Raw genomic sequence first — 19,027 nt, forward strand, 5'->3', positions numbered from 1 at the left:
TAGTTTATCCACAAGGTGGCAACCATGAACTGGGGGCGTCGATTCATAAGGTAGTCGAAGAAACCTTGCATAAACAGAACAGATGGGAACACATGCAAGCTACAGCAACAATGGAGGCCTACATAGATGACAGATTGTGAAAAAAAAGATTAGAAAGCACCCTCATTTATACAACTCTGGCATGAATACAAATATATTTACATAGGGTTGTAACTCGTGGTGAGAGATTGCGCATGCGCCTGTGTATGCGTAGGAGTCAAATGAAGTATACTTTGAAAGATTGTGCATTCGACTGTGCGCATACGCTAGCATACGCTTAAAAAAAAGAAAGAAAAAAAAGAGAAGAGTATACCAGGGGCTTTAGAATAAACAGAACGTCCACTGGTGTGAACGCTAATATAGTTATCGTTATAGGTGCGAAAGGGCCTTGAGTTCCATTTAAGCATTGCAAGCAGAACTTTTTTCTCAAATTCTCATTACCATTGTCATTTTTCTCAAATTTTTATTACCATAATTGGTCCAGATATACTTTGTACACATATATATTGTATTGTGCCTATTTTGGGGGAAAAATAATTGTTGAGAAAATTGTCAAGATACAAATAAACCTGAAATTAAAACAAATAATAATGATGGGAAAAATATGGCCTGGATAGGTTCTCAACAGGTTTCATGAGATTCACTGCATTGTAATACATAAATAATAATAATTGATAATAAATATCAAAAACAAGTGAATTAATTTCCATATTCCCATTTTATTAAAACTCTCATAATCGTCATAACCACAGGATCTTTGGTGTCCCACGAGATTCTTTTACAACACCTAATCCTCATTTTCACTAAATAAAGAACCAACTACACATTTATGGTAAGTCATAACAACACATCCCTCTTGTCTGGGCAGAAGAGGAAGTTGAATTCTGGTCTTTTCCACCATCATGACTTCAGCTAAGGTACCGATCCAGCAGTGAGAGCATATACATAACCACACATCCAACAAGAACACAATTACAGTTTTTAAAAATGTCACACTTTCGGTTGCCGTCAGCTATTCTCGTCTGAACACATGAATTGTCCAAAAAGTCTAAAACAAACCCTGCATAAAGCGACTTCATAAAAATAAGGTGTGCATATGGTCAAAAATGAGATGTGTACTTAAATGAAGATATTTACCATGTTCTCAAATGGAGTTTAAAGTAAAAAGGTCCTTCTCTCTTATCATAGAAGCGTTTTAAAAACAGGATTGCATTTGTCATTCACACAAAGGGAAAAAATAAATAATCAAAATGACAGCCAACACAACCAGACTTTACCAATATTTCTACCAATTACTAAAACACTCAACATTCAAAAGGCTTATGAAGGAGCTATTCTGGTTTTGTCACACATCAGAACAGCTTTTGTGGTTCAGTAAGGAGAAGACTCCCCAAGGCACTGAACTCATGGAAAAACACCAAAGGGTTTCTGAGAGGTTCCTCAGCTGCCATTGCTTGCTATGAGACCACAATCCAACTGAATCTTACATCCACAAACTTTCAAAAAAACAAACCATACCTAAAGGGGACCGTTTTTTACAAAAAAAGCTACTAATTCAAGCCAAGCAGCTAACATAACAGAATCTTTTACACAAATAATAATTTTATAAATGCTTGTTAACGAAAGGTCTGTGCATATGCAAATGCACTGACAACTCATCGCTAGAGTTGACCAATCGTACACGAGAATCTAAAACAAGCACAATAGAACTCACAAGGCAAGAATGTAATTAAAAAAAACAAACCCCACCCCGAAATATGGATTTTTCTTCTTGATTTATCATCTCTACATTTACAATGCTACATTTATTTATAATAAAACTCTGTAGGTTCAGTGGCGGACACTCACAGACATACACATCCACATGTACACGCATACAAACAGTGCCCGTCCTCAGTGACTCTCAGCAGTGTGCGCGCATATAGGGCAGTCACTCTCTTAAGTGTCCGTTGTCCAAAGAAATGCTCTATTACGGGTTATTCAAGTGTTTATTGTACATAATCCAGATCTAAGATAGAGATATGTCTGGTTTATTGTCTGTAACATTATTCTCGGTGCAGTTTGGAAGGAGAAAATGGTGCTTAAGTGCAATCCCTTGCCATTCGTCTCTTACGCATCATAAGAGGCTTGTGGCGTTTGGTAGACTGGAATGAAATCCTCTTCCAATCAGCTGATTCGAGGTTAATTACCGGCGAATTGACAATCAGCAGTTAAAAGTGTTACGTTTAAAGAATAACAATCTGGCACAAGAATTGTAATGGTCTTGCATTTCGTTTCAGAGTTTTAAGGTACTTCTGGGAAATCACATCAGTAGGCATCGTACAAATGCATCGTGACTTGCGACTCACCCATACACGCAAGTTAATGCTCACAAATGTATAAAAGCCCAATAAAAACTGCTCAGCGTACCAAAATTTCACTTAATGTGCATGTGCGTTAGACAGCCTACATGCTAATTTGCTTAAGCCCTGCCTTCCACATTCAGCTTCAGCCCGCCTCCTCGTTTTTAAGCTCTGGAACTGGACACACATGCAGATATGAGACATCTGAACCAGCGTGAAGAGTTCTTGAACTGCTTCTTCTATCCAATGGACAATTACAGACAACATGCATTCAAAAGTGTATTTTTCAAATGACAGATAAATAAATTCAAATTAAAAACCATCATAAAATCTGGAAGTTTAGTGGGACACGTTCACGCACACAAGTCTTTCCAGTCTGAGAACTTCAAAGCAGATGTTGTTCTAGACACTGATCAACTGGATGACTCGAGCACTGGAAATCACATTATCGAACACAAAAAAAAACAATCACGTCAAGCATAATCTCTGAATTTGAACTCAAAAACCATTAGAGGATGTTGAGTGAGAGTTAGTGTTAAGCTGTGAAGAGTCTGCTTTACATTTCCTCAAACCAAAACGTCCTGAAGACAACAGACCCCATGGGATCCAAAGGAATCGTAAGGACACGCCCCCAGCCTCAACTGGCACTTCGATTGGCTGATGAGTTTTCCTGGAGCTTGAAAGGGTGGTTAACTACAACCGTGTAATTCCGTACTGCAGTACGGGAAGGATTCAAGTATGATTCCCTTTCTCGCATGGAATGATGAAATGTCAGACTCAACCTTTGAAAGGAAGAAAATTATAACTTAAGTGCAACACGCAAGTGCAATAATGATGCTTCCCCAAAGCCAGAATCTGTTGTTTTGACAGAAAAGATGAGGTTGATGCCTCCCAGTTAAGGAGACGGCATGAAAAACTTGGCACTCATTCATTCCCAAATAAGGCCAGAGTGGGAGGAGTCAGAACTGAGGCAGGAAGTTCAGCGGCTCCGCCCCAAACATTATGTTCTGTCATTGTAACAAATGGTCCACCACGAAATGCTCCAGCACCATGCAGACCAGTTTTGAGATGTCTGTCTCAAAGACAACCAGACGTAAGACTATCTGCCATACAGATCGTCAGGATAATCTCGGCTCCGGCTTTCACTGTAGCTGTTATGGTCATTGTTATTGTTGTTGCTATGGTTGGACATATTCAAACCCCTTGGGGATGGGTGGTGCACAACATCAGCTTGATGATCGCCAAACAAGTCTGGCTCAACCATAGGAGACACCCTCACGACCTCAGAGCGCGTTGTAAACTGTGGCGGAAGTGGGGCGCCGATGGACCCTGATGGCCCAGGAGCTTCTAGAGATTCTACCAAGGGTTCAGTGTGAAAAAGAGTCGGGATAGTGAGTCCAGCAGGTGTTTCCGCAGTAGGGTTTCCCACCTGAGTCGACCTGACTGAGGTCTGCGAGCCACGGTGAATCCGATGGCTGACCACGATGTTGTTTCCAAAGCCCCCCATCGAGGCCATAGTAGTGCTGCGTTCCCGCTGGACCACGGCCGTCATTCCTCCTTCTGCCATCAGGCGGCGGATCCGAGACAGCGCATCTTCTCCCGGACCGGGCTCGGCTGCTGAATCCGCTAAGATAAACCAGACAGAAAAGTGAGACGTGCATAACAGATAACGGCCCAAAAAATTCAAACTAAGACTGCATTAAAAATTCAGAAAATGGAAAGTTAGCATGCATGTATTATACATTGGCAAAGAAAGCTGGAGCAAACCTACATAATATGAATTAACACAGAATTAATTATGACGAGGAATAATATATATATATATATATATATATATATATATATATATATATATATATATATTAGAGAGAGAGAGAGTGTGTTTTGGTTGACCTAAATAAATAAATAACCCAACAACAATTAGGTCTTAGCAAATTATCTATTATCTCTCCATGTGTGCACACTGTGGCCCATTATATCGAGAAAACGAGGATGCAAATTAAATTAGACCAGCTAACAGCAGGTAATAAAGCACTTGAAACAGTAATAACAGTGTAAAGCCCTCAGTAGGACACAACACAGGTCTCACAGAGGTCAGTTCAATCAATTTCACTCCATTACCTGTGTCAGACGACAAAGGAAATGACAGGATGAGAAAGAGTGAGACAAAGCAGTTACCGTGATACGTGGCGGACAAGTTGGTCCGGTTCAGCGATCCATCTGAAACCGATGCCTGAACCGGTGTGTGTAACAGTGTGTGGGTCGTCTCTGGGTGTGTGTGTCTCTCAGTGCTGGTGCTGGCCATCTGAACCACTGCAAGAGTAACACATTTTGCAGCTCTGAGTGGACATAATCAATATTACTGAACCTGGTTACAGAGAAATGAACTGGAGCGTTATAGATATCCGTTAGAATCACTATGGCCTTGAGCAAGACACTTCACTGCAGGTTATTTCGTGGTCTGTCATTAGTCTGCCATTTCAGCTGGGAGATAAATATTGAATATTTCAAATTATTTTGCTGGAAATATAAAATTAAGAAATAATATTAACATGTTGATTATGCGACTATTAAGTTTAGTGAAAAAATTTAAATAAGTTCAATTCTTTAATGTGAATCAGTAAAACGGTCACAGAAGAAAATCAAGTGAATCGTATTAAAATAATTTATTTTAGTAAAAAATATATATTGCTGTGAATAAAAGTATTAAAGTAATACAAGGAAAAGTTATGACAAAAAGAAAAACCTAAAATCTTGGTGCATGTGTCATGAAAGCAAAAAGCAGACAAACAAAATATTGAAAATTATGTCTCAGATTGTTTTAATAATCTGTAACAAAACAAATATTGTTTTTTTAGACCACACTGGATATGTAGATACTGCCTTTTATTTTTTATGCATGCATATAAATGCGAGAATTATAGTCCTTCACGTCTATTGCGATCTCAAAATTCTGGCCACTTTGTAATGCCCACAATTTCAAAATCAACTGCAGGTGGTACACCCTTTTCCTATTTACCACCCAAATTGTGGAATAGTCTTCCTAGCCTTGTTCGGAAAGCAGACACACTCTGTCAGTTTAAATCTAGACTAAAAACGCATCTCTTTAACCTGGCATACACATGACACATGATCAATTTCTATTATTCAAATCAGTGAAACGATTGTTAGGCTGCATAAATAAGGTCAACCGGAACCAGGAACACTTCCTATAACACCCAATGTACTTGTTACATCGTAAGAAGAATGGCATCTACGCTAATGTTAGTCTGTCTGTCTCATCCTTATCCTGAGGTTACCGTAGTCAGCCGGATCCGGTCCATATCCAGATGGTGGACCTGCACCTAGACACGACCAAAACGCAGCCCTGAATGTCAGCAGAGGCCGTGCGTACTAGACAATCCCCTGTCAAGGCCTCGTCGGCATGACAGCCATCGGCACAGATCCTCAGCAAGAACCAGACAGGTCCTCCACACAGACCCTGTGGCCAGCTTCGGCTCCATACCCACGCGATGAATCCGATCTTCAAGCAAAAGGAACTGGATGAATATCTGAATGCTACTGATCCTGATCTGAATTCTGACTTGTGATGCAGCCTGATTCATAATCACACCGTGTTTGTTCGTTGGTTTCTCCCAAGATTTTTTTCTCCATTCTGTCACCTGATGGTGTTTGGGTTCCTCGCCACTGTTGCCTCTGGCTTGCTTAGTTGGGGACACTTAATATTTGACAATATTATTGATCTGACTGTACTGATGTTATTGAATGAGAACTGAACTGAGCTGGATGATGCCATAATTTTTTGCTTTATAGATGAAATTAACTAAATTAATAATTGATGACCTTTACAATAAAACAATGACTTCAGCTGAGCAAAAGCCAAAATGCATAATTTTCCTGTTATCACTGTAAAGTTCCTTTAATAAAAGGTGTTTGACTTCTTTAAATAAAATGATTAAATATCATTATTTAATCATCATTATTAGTTTTAGTTTATATTAGTGTTTAAATAAATATATTTAGTGCCAATGTCTTACTATGTCTGGATGTGTGCGCGGTCTGGAAAGTACTGGCTGAAGGAAGTTCTCTCTCCGTCTGGGTCTCGGCATTCTGCAGTCGCACCACTGGTGTCTGCGTCCCCTGTGAGGTCACAGAAGGCGTGGCCTGACGCGGCTGCAGGCCAATAGCGTTCATAAGGCCCATGTCTCGGTCAAATCTCCAGCCGGACCTGCTCGTCCTGTAAGAAATAAACACAAATGGATTCATGAATAACACTGGACTATGATATAACAAGCTATGACTTGTGAATTCAGATTCAGTTAATTTCTGACCCTGGGCGCTCCACTCCACGGGTTCGGCTGCTGCTGTTGACAGTAAACAAAGAATCCGAGCTGAGATCCGACGGACTGTCTCCATCACTGCGGAAATCACTGACAACAAAACAGATATTTTAGACTTCATTATCTTGATGTTTACACGTCTAAGTAAACAGTAATGTATGCTTCACTTCAGGTTATTTATCACCCTGAAGGTAGTCTCAGCCTACAGACCCTTGGTTGAACGTCTGATGCATAAGGCACACAAAATGAGAAACACTTTAAGAGTTTCCAAGTCATAATCTAAGTGGTTGAATTCTACAGGATTTCTAAGAGATGTCTGTGTCCTGTTCTTTAGTGGAGTGAATGGAAACAAAGCCATCATGAAGCCAAACCCCCTCATGGAAAAAGAAAGCCGTAGTGTTTACAACTATGACAATGAGCGCTTCTGTTAACGTAGGGACTAACAACTCCCCTAAACATGACGCGGGAACAAAACAAACTGTGATTGGTTGCTTTACATGTCAGTCAGACGTCGTATTGGGCAGTCCATGGCCAATTAAAGCTGTGATGCGGTCCAGATCTTCTTGCGTCATTCTGAAGATCTGGCTATGTGAGACTAGTGCAAAGACTTTGTATAGAGGAGGACGGTGCACACCTATTACTTATGAATGGGAGAAAGTATAACAACAAATATGGCTAATAAGCCTTCTAAGTGAAAAAGCAAATCATTGATTAGTAAAGTCACTGCGTCACTGCAGCTGCCGTTAAAAGCTCTGGCTGCTATAAAAACAGCCAGCGTTCTCAGACTCGCACTCAAGATTGCGCATGTGCATTGGGTGGTCTAGCATGAAAAACAGGCTTTTTAAAACGCTATTTAAACAGAAGAGACAAGATTTATAAGTTGTCAGATTTCATTGATGTTTTCAAATATGAACTTTAGTGAACAGTTTGAGAATTTTATGTATTTGATAGGAGCTGCACTTGGATGACTGAGAGGCATTTCAAAGATGGCCGAGTGAAATGACTTGGGACTTTGTCTAAAAGGGACTTTTACTAACACCCCTAAACATGTCGATGAGCAAAATAAACTGATTTGTTGCCAATGAAAGCTACTACTTCTGCCATCAGTCTGAAGGTCTGGTTACATGAGACAACCCAGAAGGGATTCATTTTACGATAATGACTTGGCGATTGTACATTATCCCACTTTTTACACAGCTAATAACTAATTATCTAAATAAATAAATAGACATTAAATATCATATTTCATCATGTGAAGAGTAGAGAACTGCAGAGTGATACCAGATCTGAGATACTTTGTAGGACATCAGTTGACTAAGACAATGGTAAATTATTACAGTTTATAGAGTCATTATACAAAAATAGTTGATTGTAGAACGGCCAATCAGAATCAAGTATACCTGCAGATCTCGGATTATGCATTTAAAACCAGTAATACTCAGATTTGACCAAATTACAAAACTGAACAACAGAATGGCAAAGCAGCAATGGAATAGTTATGACATGCTCCATCTGTCTGCGTGGGATTTGATCTGATTATAAACCCATCAGTTTGGGGGAGAATTCCTTGAAAGCAATGAGCTTCAAAAGTCATGGGGCGCAGGGGTAATGTGGCCTGTAACCTTGTTAAAAAACAATAATTGCTTCTTTCCAGTTGAACACCCGAGTTTCCTGCCACTAATGAAGAAGGTAATCTAATGAAAGGTGGCTTCAGGTAACAGTGATTTATTAAGAGTCCACATCTGAAAACTAATCTGGGATCAGGAACTCATTTGACTATTTAATTGTTAAAGATGAACTGATGACACCTTGATAATGAATCAACTCTATAAGTATTTGGAATTTTTAATCAATATTGGCATGGGCTCTGGAACACGTTTCTGGAAATAACTGGTTGTAAAACCGCAGCTTTTATTGCTCCGTTAAACTGTGTTTGGATTTATCTGCCATTTCCATGGTTCCTGTGCTTCACAGTGGCACTTATTTTGTTTTTCTTGCTGGCTGGTGTGGCGTACTGGTTAAAGAGCTGGGCAGGAAGCCAAAAAGTTAAGTAGAAACAATTCCCAAACTATCACTATCATTTGCAAAACATAGCAGTTGCCTAGAGAGGATGCATTTTAAGTAGGGCTGTTGATTTAACATGTTCATTTAATTAATTACTTATGGCAAAAATTATGTGTTAAAATAATTAATGCATTTAACACACCCACCCTGTCCCAGACCTACAAAGGTCATCCTACAATTAATATTGTTGACTGGTGAGGAACATGAAGCAAGGCAACAACTCACTGCATGACGTAGCGTATAGAATACAGTTAGAATAGCCCTTAAATTCAATATATTAGGGGAAAATGCCCTTGTATGAGTTGTCGTCATATTATATGGTAGTTAAGCATTTTATACAACAGTTCAATAAATGCTTTGTGTGTTGCGATCTATGAAACTGGTCACTTATGAGGTTCTATTTTAGTTAAGATGCTTCCTTAGAAGGCAGCTTCTTGTGTAGACAGTAAACAGCAAGGCAGCAAAACTAGGTTTTGGAGCTATTGTTGCCATATGCATAACACTTTGTCCCTGTAATATGTATACTTTAAGTTACTTTAAATAGAAACATTTGGTAAATGAATAAAATGTATTTGACTGGGTTTTATGATTTGATAAGGACATTCAAATTTGCTAAGGAATAAAGATATGCATGTGGGACAGATGGTCTACTGGGTGATGGTGTTTACTTACACTGGCCTGCAGATGACCAGGTCGCCCTTATTGGTTCCGTAGGCCAATCCCATGCCTGGCTCTGGAAGCCACCGGGCTGAGTTAATACTGACGTGTCTCCTCTGGTCTGGAGCCATGGGGTACACCACATTAAACATCATCTGCAGGAATCCAAGAGAAAGCAGACCACAAAAAAAAAAAAAAAAAAAAAAGCAGCAAATCAAAGTGTTAGTCACAGTACTGAATCATTCTTTATTGCTTTGTTCGGTCTATTAAAAAAAAAAAAAAAAAAAAAAAAAAAAAAAAAAAAACACATAAATACCAGTGTAAAACTCAATATATATTACTAAAGATTTTCCCCTTTCCCTTCCAGTTTTGCATTCATTGAAAAATGTGTGGCATTATCAAGCTCTTACTCTAATGGACGTCTCTCCTCCGTGTGGCTGCTGCAGACGGAACACTTGCGCCACCATGTGGTCGGTGGTGGGATGGAGCAGGATCCGCCTGGAGGCTAGTCCTACCATCACGTAGCAGCCCATGGGTGAAAGACTCACTGAGATCGCATTTGGACCTGAAATGAAGGTTTAAAAACAAAATTCAAAGAAGAATTTCTTCTATAAAAAAGTCACTATTTTAAAACTAGGCCAGAATGGTCACAATGCTACTGCCAAAATGGAGTTACTGATTAATTTGAATTGTTTAGTGAACTGCTCCTTAACACCGACCAAATCTCTTGGTGTACAGCATTTCTCCAAGATTATGGGGAGCAAGGGAGTAAACGGCCAGGATGCCCTCATCAGCAAAACCCCGCTGGCTGCTGGGAATGAACACAGCCAGCAGCTGCCCGTCCGCTGAAATATCACAGCTGGCATCGTTGTAGATCTTACAGTGAGGAACCAACACATTCACAGTGGCTAAGATGAAAAGAAAAAAGTGTGATGAAATAAGATTATCAAACATAAACGAACATCACGCAAAAACTCATTTATTAGCTCAAAACCAATAAAACATGTATAATAAAAACACACCATTGCTGATCTCCGGAAGGTCAAACTTGGTGAAATCCCACCACTGCAGCCTATAAGTGGTGTTGGCAATGTTACTGGCCACAGCTGACTGCCCATCACCTATAGATGCTCCTGCAACAGAGCATTATGGGTAGATCTGTTTAATTCTCTTTAGTTGGTTCAAAAACACTATTCTTTTATGTAGAGTTTTCTGACCTTATGGGCTAAAAATGATTCATGAATGAAACAGAATAAGAAAGAAAATAAGGAAAAGGGAAAAAAAGTTTGTTTTACCTGCTAATACTCTGTTAATGGAGGAGTGAGTGGCCAGGCCTGACTGACCCCTTTCATGGAAAAGTCCAGCGTAAGGCAAGTACTCTGGTAACAGGAACCTCCTTCAGACAAAAATACAGATGTTTACAGAAATGTTTACATTAATAAAATATATTACCATAAATGTGTTAACTTGGTACAAATTACAATACTATTCAATTTTTCAAAAGAAATGTTTATTTATATTTATATTATATGTATATGTATATTTTCTCAAAAGTGATAGTAAAGACATTTAAAATGTTAAAATAAATGAAAAAAAAAAAAATGTACGAGTTTCCACAAATTATTAGGCAACACAACTGTTTTCAACATTGATGATAAGAAGAAATGTTTCTTGAGCAGCAAATCAGCATATTAGAGTCATTTCTGAAGGATCACGTGACACTTAAGACTGTAATAAGTAATAAGTGCTTTACCATGAAATTACACTTTAAAATATATTGAAATAGAAAAGTTATTTAAATTGTAATGATATTTCACGGTAGTACTGTTTTTACAGTATTTTTAATCAAATAAATGCAGCATCGGTGAGCATAAGACAGTTCTTTTAAAAAAAAAATTTCCGACACAAAACATTTGAATGGTAGTTTATGACAGGCAATGTCAAACGTCACATATGACACTGACCGTGGAACAAAGCGCCCGAGCGATGGGGCCGACATTCGAGCATTGCGGGGCATTCTGTGTCTTGTCCTGTCTCCAGGCTCCCTGTGACAGCGAGAGAAAAGAAATATTAAAAACGTAAAAATCCAAAACCACTAGTACGAAAACAGTAAAATGGATTCACATAAGGCATAACGGTAACTGTAAAGTAATATATATGTCTAGTTCTGGCATGAAACTCTAGATTTTGCAGGCTGATGGGTTAGGCTGATTGGTTCATGTCGCATTTGCAGCCAATGAGCTTGCTGCTCACAACATTTAAATGGCTGGTTATCTTTCACTATAGCAGTTTGGAGCGTGCTTTCAGAATTCCTCTGAAACCCTCCACCTTCCCCAACTCCACCTGTATAGATCTACTATGGTTAATTTTATATACTGCTGCTGCACAAATAGCATATGTCTTGCATACACACTGTAGCATATCAGCGTATGTATTGGCAGTAGTAAATTCCTGTATTTGCTCTGCAGCAGCAGCAATAATCAACAGCAGCAGCAATTCAATAGCAGTTCTCATGACGGTTCTCATGATAGAAATGTGATTAAGTGTAAGTGCCAGTGCAATACGTATTATCAGACTCACTCAATGTCCTCATAGTCTCCATCACTGGCTTCCGGTGGTGTGGAGGATGGGTTGTTGGACTGGCTGTCGGCTTGAGAGTTTGAGAGCGTCCGTAAGCGATTCTGCAGTGAACGCTGGCGTATGCTTTCTCTCCGAGACAGATATTGGATCATCCTTTGAGCATAGTAAGCAGCTGGAGACAGCCTGAGGAGATGTGGAAGAGGGAAAGAGGGGTCAAACTCTGAAACTGAAGCTCAATAATCAGGACTGTTTCCAAACTGGTACCTGGCAGGATCTGGGTATATAGGATGATCTCTGGAGCCAGACATATCATATCGAGAGAACGGAAACAGCGACGATTCCAACAACCTCCTAAGACAAAAGATGAGTAACAAATAAGTAACAGGAAAGACAATGTAAAGGTGAGGTCACATTTACCATTGTTTGACAAGCGAAATCCAGTCATTTCAATGAGAATTTGTGATGCTTTGAGGGCTGTTGAGCAGATTCGTAAACACCTCTAATTGGCCATTGTGTTCATGCGCTCATCAGATATGTCTGTGATTGGCTACAATGATCAATGCTTCAAAAACATGTTGTAGCCAATCACAGACATATCTGATGAGCGCATGAACACAATGGCCAATCAGAGGTGTTTACGAATCCGCTCAACAGTGCTCAAAGCGTCACATTTTTAAAATTTTAGTACAGACTTGGTACCGAAGTCAGTATTTTTCATTTATGCGTTAACTATCCCTTTAATAACCAAATTTGGATGTGTACATCTTTTTCTTCCTTACCTCCTAAGTGAGTCCTCGTCCGGATTATCAACAGGCACCTCTGGGTTTAAGGCGTCTTGCGCTGCCTCAGAAGAAGCACTGGCTGTTGGTTGCCGGTACACGCTTTCCCACTGCCCTGTCTCCTGATTGTACACCAGACCCATGGGCTGCTGCCCCTGTAGACCAGAGGAGGCCTCGCTCAACTCCATAGGCCTCATCTCAGGGGCTTGGGCCTCCACTCGTGCACCCTGACCCGGGTCCTCGAACGGAGGCACTGAAAGGGGCCAGGATGGTCCGTCTTGAGAAGAAGAGGAAGAAGAGGTCTGACCAGAACGTTCCCAGCGCTGGGTGTCGTGGTTAAAGGTGAGGAGGTTGTGACACGAACGGCAGCGATTGGGGTGGTTTTGTGAGGGGCCAGTGGCCGCGCCTCCGTTTCCAGTGTGGGAAGAGCCGTTGTGCGAAGGCCCGGGCCGTTCTGTGTCCATGCTACTGTTGAGCAGCTCCTGCATGGGTCCTGGTCCACCTACCACCTCTCGGCTGCCGCCGGGTCGCTCCAACTCCTGCATCCGCTCATATTCCATGAAGTAACGGCTCAGGTTACACTGCAGGACGTTGCGTATGGAGGCTGGGTTGTTGCGTTGGGTGTTGTCGTAGATCGGGTGATGACCGCTACTTGTGCCGTCGTTGGCTCGTCCCCGGTTGAGATCCGTGCCGGGCAGCACTAGGCCCCGTCCTTCCGTAGCAGATGTGTATATGGGTGATGAAGAGGAACCATCGGGGAACCTGCGCAGGGAGAGGAGATCCATAGAAGAGGAGCTCGTCCTAGGAGGGGGCAACACACCCCTTCCACCGCTGCCTTCTACCCCAATCGCACCTAACCCATGTTCATGTCCTGTGCTCAGCAGACTACCAGACCAATCTGCCCCAGGGAGACGCCCGGAGGCCTCGAGAGGCCCGGGTGCCTGTGACCCCAAGGGATCAATAGTCCTAAGAGGCAAGAGACTCCGATGTGCAGAGTTCCCCGCAGTCCCGCTGAACACACTGCTAAAAGCAGAAGGTCGGTCCGTGGAGGTGCGGGTCTGGCTAGGGGCGGGCGAGAAGGCTGAGGGGCCCGACTGAGTCTGTGGTTGAGGCAAACCCGAAGGCTGGAGGCCTGTCGGATTCTGCGTGAATAAGTTTCGTGAGGCGGCGCAGCGACTGCACAGGCAGCCCAAACCCAAATGCTGCGTGCAGCCCTGTAAGGCAGGGCTTTCACCCGGTTCCGTCCGCACCGGGTACTGGAACCGAGGTATGCTGGGAGGCTCACGGGGCTCTGGGGCGGGACGGGATTGATCGCCGGCCTGTGCCCCAGAAGAGCGAGAGGACAAGATGTGCAGGAAATTGTGCAGGATGGGCGTTCGACGTACAGGTGGGGAGCGCAAAAGAGACCGTTGGCGGAACAAAGCCATCTCCATACTGTCCATAGGAACTTCAGAGTCCTCTTCATTCTGTAAAAACACAGTAAAACACTCTCTAAATCACTTTCTGAAAAGGGACATGAACATAGGACATTCCGTTATAGCTATTTTGAAAGGAAAAAGGGTCGTTTCTAACCTGCTGGTTGGATGGGTTCACAATAGCTGTCAAAAGATTATGACCTAAAGGATCAAATCTCACCAACCTGGCCAAAAAAAAAAAAAAAGATTAACAGTTCTAATAATTATGGGAAAAAACATGAATTCATAAAGTCAACATGATTTGGCATTCACAACCCATTTTACTTTTGTAATGTGACGGTTTCAAGCGTAACAGAATAGTCAATGAGAAAAAATGTAGGGCAGAACTTATTATTCCACATTAGTGATAAGCATATACAAGAAAAAAAAAAATTTCCTTCAACATGCTCTGATGAATCATGCACAATAAAACAGGAACAAGCATTAAGAAAGGAAATATGGTCCATAAACAGGATTGTTCCCCACCGAACACGTTCTGTCTCGCTGGCGGTCTTGACCACCGCAAAAGGTTCTGGTCGGCTCCAGTCCCAGAAGTGAAGTTCGTTGTTTGTGGCGATGAGGAGGAGCTGAGCCGTGGGGTGGAATGCTAGAGAAGCGATGGCAACATTACTCTCTGTAAACCAGCTCTCACTACCACCCTGGGAAAGGGGAAAAACAATTATTTAAACAACAATTTCTAAGCCAGGTATACGTGCAGATGACTTGCAATTCGATCAGACAAGAATAACTGCCTTGAGCTGCTACTGAATGATATGAAAATCAAACACACTAACAAGCAAGATAAGAATGTTTTGCTAAAGGGGAAGGTCCGCACATCTTAGGACTAATTAAAACATCAAACAAGACTGATGCTCACATGCAGGTCCCAAATGCGAACTTCTCCATCAAGGCACCCAGAGGCAACCAGGCCAGGGATGGTGGGGTGAAAGGTCACACACCAAGGTGTGCGTCGATGGCCCACTAAAGAGTGCAGGCACTTTCCTGTTTTCACATCTGTGATGTAGATGTTATGGTTTACATGGGTCGAGGCCACAAGATTCCTAGGGGGGGGGGGGGGGGGGTTGGGGAATGGAAATTTAACAACAGAAAATTAGGCAAATCTCAAGTAATTTAGCATCTAGTGCTTTTGTTGTTGTGGTCGTCAATGTTGAAAATGTCATTGTTACCTATCTGGACTGAAGGCCAGCAGGAAGGTGGATCGTGGATTATCCGGCAACTCTACTTTCTGTAGAAATAATTGAGACATTCAAATAATTGAGACATTTATATTACAAACATTAGCCTCAGTGAACTTTCAAGGTCAAACAAAGACTATTAAAATGATTAAATAATATAATTTATAATTAAATATATTATATTAAAATAATAACAATTGAGTAATATTAAGTTTATATTAATATTGTTTATATTAATGTAGATTCATTTTAAATTAATCTAACAATTAAAATGCTAAATCTGCTAAAAATTCAGTCAACATTGACTTGACATGGCAAACTCTTGTTCTGACAATATTTTCAATGCACTGGGCAAATTTTGAATTTGGTCCTTCAATAACTGCCAGTGGATCTTTTCTTTTCCTTTTTTTTTTTTCCAATAAAGGGTTAGTTCACCCAAAAATGAAAATAATGTCATTTATTACTTACCCTAATGTCGTTCCACTCCCGTAAGACCTTCGTTAATCTTCGGAACACAAATTAAGATATTTTAATTGTAATCCGATGGCTCAGTGAGACCCTCCATAGCCAGCAATGACATTTTCTCTCTCAAGGTACTAAAAACATATTTAAATCAGTTCATGTGAGTACAGTGGTTCAATATCAATATTTTAAAGCTACGAGAATATTTTTGGTGTGCCAAAAAAACAAAATAAAGACTTATATAATGATTTCAAAACACAGCTTCAGGAAGCTTTGGATCATAGTGAATCAGTGTATCAAATCATGATTCAGATCTCTTGCCAAACTACTGAAATCACGTGACTTTGGCGCTCTGAACAGCAGATTCGATACACTGATTCATTTGTGCTCAGAAGCTTCCTAAAGCAGTGTTTTGAAATTGGCCATCACTAAATAAGTCATTATTTTGTTTTTTTTGGCGCACCAAAAATATTCTCGTCGCTTTATAATATTAATACTGAACCACTGTACTCACATGAACTGATTTAAATATGTTTGATCTTGAGAGAGGAAATATCATTGCTGGCTATGGAGGCCTCACTGAGCCATCGGATTTCAACTAAAATATCTTAATGTGTGTTCTGAAAATTAATGAAGGTCTTACAGGAGTGGAACGGCATGAGGGTAAGTAATAAATGACATTATTTTCATTTTTGGGTGAACTAACCCTTTAATTCTACTATGGTTACAAAATTGTTATCAAACATGGATTAACAAAATTGTTTACATTTTCCAAATGTTTTCACGCTTTTTAAACAGATATACACAATATAACACTGGGGCCTAAAATGCTCGTTTTTCAATTTCATAATTCATTATACTCATTAAATGAAAAATAAATAAATAAATAAATACGATTAATCACAAATTAATTGATTGATAGGAAAAAGTATAAAAACAAGCAAATTTGACAATTTCAGCTGATGTGGCTTTGAATATTCTCTGCTGCAAAAACTGACTGAACTCATTATTCTGATTCTGAAATCTTGAACTGGTCTATACAGGAACTTCTGTGGAGTGTAGGCCAGAACGATCCATTAGAGACATTAAGGTTGATATCCTACCTGGCTCTGCCATTTCATCCAGCGTGTTCGGTCTTCCACCAGCTGCTGCAGGAGCCGCTGGGAGCCCAGCATGCGAGCTCCTCGCTCTCGTCCCGACAGGATCAGCACAGAGTTCCTGTTCTGCACAGCCATTTTTCCTCTCTAGTGCTCCACGGCCCGGCCGGCCTTCCTCGCACACGGGCCGGACACTAACTCAGCAGCACGTCGGCCATGCAGACTGGTGGATGGACACAAAGCTTAAATCAACACACATCAATCTATAACAAGTCTGTAACATTTATAATAATCACCAGAAAACTTTTGACAGATCATTCACTGAGCAAGTTCCCTATAATTCTAACCAAATTTCAACACACAGAGACATGTAACCTAAATGACAACTCATCTCCAGACAGATATCTGAACAAAATTGACTAATCATGCAAAAAACCCATTAATTTCACAATTTTAACAGTATATGCAATAACAGTATATCCTGACTACTGCTGTTTAGCACACACAAAGATCTATTGTGGCTCCAATGGGCCTAACAATCAAGCATCACTCCACCATCCTTTACATGACAGATCTGCAAAAGGAAAACCTTATGGGTGTTTAGCCATGAGATTACACCAAAAAATGTACATTTGATATGGTCATAATATGTAATTAAACAAAAACTAGTAAGATTTTATGTTGCTGGGGGAAATTAAAGCCCTATCAGATGTGCTGAACCATGTAAACAAACAAGCCATTTAAATCCACACCATGCCAGTGAAATCTTCATTCACATTTGATTAACAGCAAACCAGAGACAACAAAATACGCACATAAACAGCATCAATAAAGGAATTAAACGCGTTTTCTGGTCGTGTAACTAACAATAACTCACTGCCGTGCCCGCCCAAATATGGAAACTGAATTGAAGCTATAGTGTTAGCCGTCGTTTATTCGCAATAAGCATTAATTTATTTAAACATACTTTATTTCTAACGCTCACATAACCACAAATACACTCCAAAAGTGTTGAAATACAGATTAAGCCGTGAATCGATATTTTACATACCTGTTTTGTTGTGTTTGTCAGTGAAATGTCATCGAAGGCGCTGTTAGCCTCTTAGCCTGTTAGCCGAGCTGGATCGTTATTAACCGACCTTGATTGACAACCAACCGATCCGGAGCGCCGAGCAGATTACATTCATGTCATTTAGGAGTATCTCAATCAAACCGTTTGGATTATCGTGACATTGAGAAGGTGTATTGGGGTACCTATAGGAGAAATGATGCTAGCTAACTGGTTTGTGGGTAGCTGGCGTAGGCAGGCATACTAATCGAGAGAAGGCTGCATTGAGCTTCTTTAGGTCGGTTAATCAATTGCAGAGTGGATTGCACCTCCACGACAGGTGAATTTTGCTGTTATTTTATAATTTATTGGTCATTGGTATTAATTTACTTTTAATTTATTTAATGCATATTTATTTACATGTATTCATAAGGTTTAAGTGGCGTTACATAAAGGAACAAACAAAGTGAAAGTCCTTACAAAATAGTACTGTGGCAGATCATTAAATCGGATCATAATACCATACCACAGTAAGTAATGATTACCATATTAAGGTTTTACATGGGACTCCAAGGCACTTCAAAGAATACCATGGTATTATTATATGTACCATATGTCTCTCTCTCTCTCTCTCTCTTTAGCAATGATTTCTCACAGAAACGCTTTAGTTTTAAAATAGCACATTTATTTAAGCTTTAAATTATTACATACTAAAAAACGATTCAAATTGTGCAACTGTATCAAATCATGACAACCTATGATAGGATTGTGCTTTAAAATACAAAGATTAAATCATTCTAAAACATTTCTAATACAAAGCACTCATTTTACTATTTTTCAATAATGACATTTTTACAGCATAACCTATTCATAGGTGCATTAATACACAAACCTTAGTGTGACTACTCACATTTACTAATTGTATGCATCAAGATAAACAGTCATTTTATTTTAGAGTAAATCTTCTGT

At 40.2% G+C, this 19,027-nt stretch overlaps 1 protein-coding gene across 1 annotated transcript; it reads right to left on the reverse strand.

Moving 5' to 3' along the window:
* Window positions 1-550: 550 nt before the first annotated feature.
* ambra1b (autophagy/beclin-1 regulator 1b) lies at window positions 551-18,348 on the reverse strand. Its single transcript, XM_067379002.1, has 19 exons — window positions 18,062-18,348; window positions 17,017-17,233; window positions 15,443-15,501; window positions 15,133-15,316; window positions 14,742-14,914; window positions 14,374-14,440; window positions 12,802-14,267; window positions 12,287-12,373; window positions 12,023-12,205; window positions 11,407-11,487; window positions 10,738-10,838; window positions 10,465-10,575; window positions 10,162-10,350; window positions 9,853-10,007; window positions 9,458-9,597; window positions 6,713-6,811; window positions 6,419-6,618; window positions 4,560-4,694; window positions 551-4,007 (listed from the first exon to the last, which is right to left on the reverse strand). Exons 2-19 carry the CDS (start codon window positions 17,146-17,148, stop codon window positions 3,481-3,483), a joined length of 4,089 nt encoding a protein of 1,362 aa, XP_067235103.1. The 5' UTR covers window positions 17,149-17,233; window positions 18,062-18,348; the 3' UTR covers window positions 551-3,480.
* Between the last annotated feature and the right edge of the window lie 679 nt (window positions 18,349-19,027).

This window comes from Chanodichthys erythropterus, chromosome 24 (genome assembly GCF_024489055.1).
Source record: "Chanodichthys erythropterus isolate Z2021 chromosome 24, ASM2448905v1, whole genome shotgun sequence".
NCBI classification, from domain to species: Eukaryota; Metazoa; Chordata; class Actinopteri; order Cypriniformes; family Xenocyprididae; genus Chanodichthys; species Chanodichthys erythropterus.